General features: G+C 35.3%; 1 protein-coding gene across 1 annotated transcript; it reads right to left on the bottom strand.

Annotated features, from left to right (window-relative positions):
• Positions 1-59: 59 nt before the first annotated feature.
• Positions 60-4873, bottom strand: LOC109222485 (beta-glucosidase 47-like; the record flags this gene model as incomplete). The annotated part of the gene is given in 8 exon segments (XM_019386839.1): positions 60-88; positions 214-316; positions 432-681; positions 776-891; positions 1427-1679; positions 2402-2489; positions 2598-2672; positions 2986-4873. Coding segments are annotated over 8 exon segments (975 nt in total), but the record flags the coding sequence as incomplete, so codon positions are not given.
• Positions 4874-5677: the final 804 nt, after the last annotated feature.

Here is a 5677-nt window from a genome sequence, read left to right as displayed (position 1 = left end):
TGCCAGTGAATTAAGTTTTATGTCAAGATTTACTCTACGAACATCGTTCAACGGTATACCTCTATAGAAGAACTATTCCCAACAAAGCCTGCAACATTGCTAGTTATGTTAGTAGTTGTATCCGCCGGTAGATCAAATTGTATCTTGCTCAGGTAATTAGTTGATGAACTGTATCTCATTCTTAAGGACAAGAATGTGAAATTATTTTTCTACCATTTCCAGTGATAAACATAGGAGTATTGTTGAATTTTTCCTTCAGATACATCACAACGTTTTCAATCCCTTGTGGGTACACAAATTGCCAGTCCACTTCCCCCTGTTTTAAAAAAAAAATCTTTTAAAATATTACTTTAGCAGTGTAGAAAGTGCATGTAATAATTTGCAGAATGAGATTAAAGATAAGAATACTGATGTGATTTAAGGAAACATACAGGTTCCCCAATGTAGATGTCGTCTCTTTGTGTAGTCCTAAAATAAGAACCCTCTGACCAAGAGTTTCCATGTTCACAGGCAGAATATAAGCAATCTTTGATATAGCTAGCCGAATAATGATTGATGTCAATGAAATCTAGGCCATAACTCAAATTGCTCAAATCATTCATTGAAAATTCTGGAAGATTAGATCCCAAAATTTGTACCATTTTTTTAGGATATCTTCCTAATATAATAGGGTCTAAAAACCTGCATGCAGGTACTTAGTAAAAATATTTTTTACTCTCTTTCCGATGAATAAATATCATATCGTATAATCAAATTACTTTTATAGAAGGCTTACCAACTATCATCGAATGATCGAGCTCTATGTGTTGCAGCTATGTCTTCTGAGGAATTGCTTAACGGTTCATACCATTCGAAACCCATAGTAATGCCAATCACGCCTCCTTGACTTTTCTGAAAAGCAGCAGAAAATAGACTATCTTACTGATATCTTTTTTGGTCTTCTAACGAACTTACAATTTCAGGGTTGATTGAAATGAATGAATCAGAAGGAAAAGACCCCAAAAAGAAGAAAAGAAAGAAAGAGGGATTGCTATATTATGATGATTTGAGGGAGTTCCCAAAGATAAATTTTCCACATCTAGTCGTCTAAATAGACAATTCTTTACTTCGCCCAAAATAGTTAGAGACTCATGATGATATCTTGTTTTACCTAGTTGTTCCCTTTCCTTTCTTTAGACAAGTCAACCTATGTTGCACAGACACTCTAAAATGCGACTGTACCCGTGTCGGATCCTCCAAAGATACACTACTTTTGGAGGATCCGGCAAGCACCCGGCATTATTTTCGAAAAGTCCGAGTAACATAGAAGCTAATAGTAGCATTGCACTAGAAGATTAATTACTATTTGAACAAGTTGCGTGCAAGATCACGCCATGTTGAGAATTGCCATGATAATGGAGAAAAGGGAAAGAGTCGTCGAATAAACCTGATATCTGGTGCGGTAAATGCTGACGGCATCTACATGAGATAGGATCATATTGTGAGCTGCAATGAAGGGTTCCCTTTCTGAATCCCCAGCACTACAATTCCCAAATATACCAGAGCATCGAGCTGGAGGGCCAGTCCCATATCTATAGCCACTAATGGCCACGAAGTTAGGCTCATTCATCGTTACCCAGTATTTAACTCTATCTCCGAAGTATTTGAAGCATATGTTTGCTAAATAGCTGAAATCATTCCTGAAGCAAACCCCATGCAACACGAATGTAACTTGTTCATCATTTTGGGTTTTAATAGAATCTACAACTAGCTTTAAGTATATGAGGGGCCCCACTACTTATGGTAAAGTCCCATAAGTTATGGACAATTATTTGGACTAAATAAAATCTTAAGGATGTGATTAAAGCGAGCATTAGTTGTACCCAGGTCCACAAGAGAGTTCTGGGTTCATTAGGATGTGTGAGCGTATTTATAGTACTCCACTAGTTAGAAGTAGTTGTCAGTCATAAAGTGTGGCAAAGAAGTTAAAAATTGAGTTAATTAATGACTCTAATAACTTAATTGAGTTAATATATACCTTGAGATAGAGACCTTATAAATTACTGAAGTAATCAAATGAACCAATTATGAACCTAAATGGAGTAAGTTAGAAATTGTTATAACAAGTATTGATATAGTTTGATTCAACCTATGATGTTTGTTGATTTAATTGGACGTGCTTGACGTCATTTAATTATTTGGAGTGTGAGGTAGATGTAAGTTGAAATGTATGTCCCTTTAAGGTATTTTTATGAAAAAATACATATTTCCTAAGATATAGAAAATGTTTAGTAATGTTTATAATGTAGAATGCATGCTCTTATAAATGTTTTAAGATATGTAGAATGCATGTTTTAAGTTGTTTCACTTGATACACAGTTTAAAGCATTGGGCTCCTCTAAAATTGTGCTGTGACACTTACCGTATCTGTGAACTTAGCCAACCACCATATCTATCCTGAAGTTCTTGTGGTATGTCAAAATGTGTTAATGTGACAAACGGTTGGATCCCTAAAGCCATAGCAAATAACGAACTCGTGTGAGCCCAAAATTTTACTTTTTTTCTGCATTTTGGATTATCTAAAAGCATAAACTGTTAGCAAGAGAAGCAGAATGGACCTTTCTGTAGGAGTGCATCAATGAGCTTACTATAGTGCTCAATTCCGGCCATATTAACTTCTCCAAATATTCCCTCTGAATAAAATTACAACCGATAAAAAAATAAAAAAGAGAAAGATTCTCATTGTAAACGACAATTAGGAGTTTATTTGTTTAATATGAGGAAGGGGAGCCTTGGAGTAACTGGTAAAATTGTCTCCATGTGATCAGGAGGTTACGGGTTCGAGATGTGGAAACAGCCTCTTGCAGAAATGCTGGGTAAGGCTGCATACAATAGACTCTTGTGGTGCTGTCCTTCCTCGGACAGGGCATAGCAGGAACTTAGTGCACCGGGCTACCCTTATTTGTTCAAGATGAAGGAAAGAGAGCAGTGATAGTTATAACTTACTAGGCAGAATTCTTGCCCATGAGATAGAGAAACGATAGCTATTCACACCTATATCTGCCATGAGTTTGATGTCCTCCTGTTTACATTTTAATACCAAACAGATCAGAACTCTTCCATTTCACGATTTACGCTTTTATATTATTGCTAATACACTGCATTAGTGTAAGCAGCTTTGAAATTAGCAACAAATGCACATGTTCTTATCTGCTTTCATATGATGCTGATCAGTTTTGACCCATACACTGAAACCAATGTGAATTTTAAATCCTAATTACAAAGAAGAATTTAACTTTTTTGGCCCTTTCGTGTCAACATGCATATGCAATTCTGCATGTATGCCATCTGTCCAGCACAATTAGGCTGTTCACTTTTCTTATGCATGAACAAAATTAATTTTGATCTCCTAATAAAGCCACAAATAGTTTATTGTTGTGTGAGCAGTATTTCAGAATACCATGAAAACGTTTTGAGTATTAGCAAAAACCATCTAATTAATCTCAGTGTCCCTCACTTTAAATTCATATCAACTTTTTTGACATTTCACTCACGATAAAATACAAATTGTGCAAGGTTCAAAAGTACATTGTCCCCTCACTAACACCTCTCTCAGCTATATATATTTCTTAATTCTCTCTTTTCAAAGTTCATCGTTCTTTTTTCATTCACTTTTTACCATCCCTACTGAATAGGGGTGCTTATCGGGCGGATCGGGCGGATAATATGCTTAACGGTTCGGGTTATTGGTTATCGGATTATAAATACATTAATCCACTAGCCATCCAATAGATGACGGACGGATTGGTATCAGATTAAAGATTATGGGACGATTATCGGGCGATTTATCGGCTAACAGTAATGGCAGAAGAAGTAGAGAAGAAGAACCAGACAGCAGATCTGGAAGTGATAAATTAGAAGGTGCAGTGGTGGAACTACATAGATCATTATGGGTGCTCAAGCACCCATTGTCTTTGACTAGATCTAGTAGATTTACATAGACAATTAACCAAAAACTTGAATAAGTATTGAGTGAGCTAAATATGCATTCAAATATCTGTAAAAAATAAAGAAGGCAGACTACAAATATTATGTAAAAACATAGAAATTAAAGGTAACAATGTTTTTGCAATTTTTTCTTTTCAAACAAAATGTCAATAATAAATTGAAAACTAACTAAAGGCCTCAACCGGTTTTTGAAAAAATATTTGAATACAGTAATAGTATACACTTACTTTTTGGTTGTTTTTAATTATCAAATATTAGAGAAAGATATTCATAATATAATAAAAAAGGTTCACACCGCGCGAAGCGCTGAGAAATTTACTAGTATAAACATAAATATCTTAAAGGTAGTGGGTATGGGTGTAACAGCGGCTTCTTGCCAATATAGTGAATCTGATTTAAACACATATGCAGTCAAGAAGAAGGCAGAAAATTATTCTCAGTGCAATAGTAGAAAATTTACATAATATATCGGAAGTATTTACATTTAGAATGAATGTATAGGATTTTACTACATTAAGCAATAGTTACGTGACCCTTCTTGGTAAAATTAAAGAAACCTACTTAATTCTATATTGATGCCTCTGCCTTAAACAGATTTTGTTTTTGCCTTTAAAGCATTTTCCCGTTTAAATTCTTTAATGGGAGAAGGTCCAGATTTGTCCCCTGTATTATTGTAAATAGTTTATATTTATGCTTCGTTATACTTTTCGTCTAAATTACCCCTATTATTAAAGAAGTAAATAAATTTGCCTCCACCTCTAACGGTTATTCACAGTGGCACCTAACACCTCAATTAAAATGCCATTCCAGGTTACCATCTATTGCATTTATTTACTATATTAGAAAATTCCAAAAAAGGCTGCTTCTTCCTCAATGAGTGCTTCATTTTTGCTNATAGAGGGAGTGGAATTTGAGTTGTATTTGGACTGTCCTCTTTTGAGTTAACCACTTTCCAACATACTTTGGAAGCATTTTTTGTAAATGTATGAACATTTTTTAAAGGGAAGTTTTTTTCAAAAAATTGAACATCACGACTTACGAAAATTTTAGACTGTGCCGGGTCAAAGCAGATATGAGCGTGGTGAGTGTGAGAAATACCTAAATACACACAGGGGGTGGATCTAGGTTCAAGTTTATTTTTGGTGTATTGGTCAACAAAAACGCAATAATATAATTTTTATCTAGTGATAAAACAGGTGATGGTTCGCATAAATCACTAAAAACAATCTGAAGAGGCATATTACTGGACAAAGTGAGTCGTATGGCAAACGATGCGCTTTATTAGAAGAACAAGCATTACGAAATTCAAATTTTTCCTTGGTAGCAACAGAGTGCGTGTTGGTAATCTGTGTTCAAAATTAGTAAATTAGAGAAACAAACAACGTTAGTTCAATAAACAAATCGTAAAATAATTTCGAGTCCACAAGTTACTTGTGTGTCCTTAAGGAATTTAATCCCCTCATTGTTGCTCAAGGTTATGGATTACTTCCTCCTAGGATAAAACGGAAAAACAATGGCTCTTATGCCTTCGATCGAAGCGATCTTTTATGTAAGATGGCGACAATGGCTCTTACGCTTCGCCCTTAGGCGTGTGTGTGTGGCCCTGAGGCTCAATAGACTGGCGACAATGGCTCTTATGCTTTGCCTTTAGGCATATGTGTGGCCCTGAGGCTCGCTAGGCTTTATTTTT

Source organism: Nicotiana attenuata, unplaced genomic scaffold (genome assembly GCF_001879085.1).
Source record: "Nicotiana attenuata strain UT unplaced genomic scaffold, NIATTr2, whole genome shotgun sequence".
NCBI lineage: Eukaryota > Viridiplantae > Streptophyta > Magnoliopsida > Solanales > Solanaceae > Nicotiana > Nicotiana attenuata.
The sequence above is the reverse complement of the archived record's forward strand: the minus strand, read 5'-3'. Positions and strand labels throughout refer to the sequence as shown.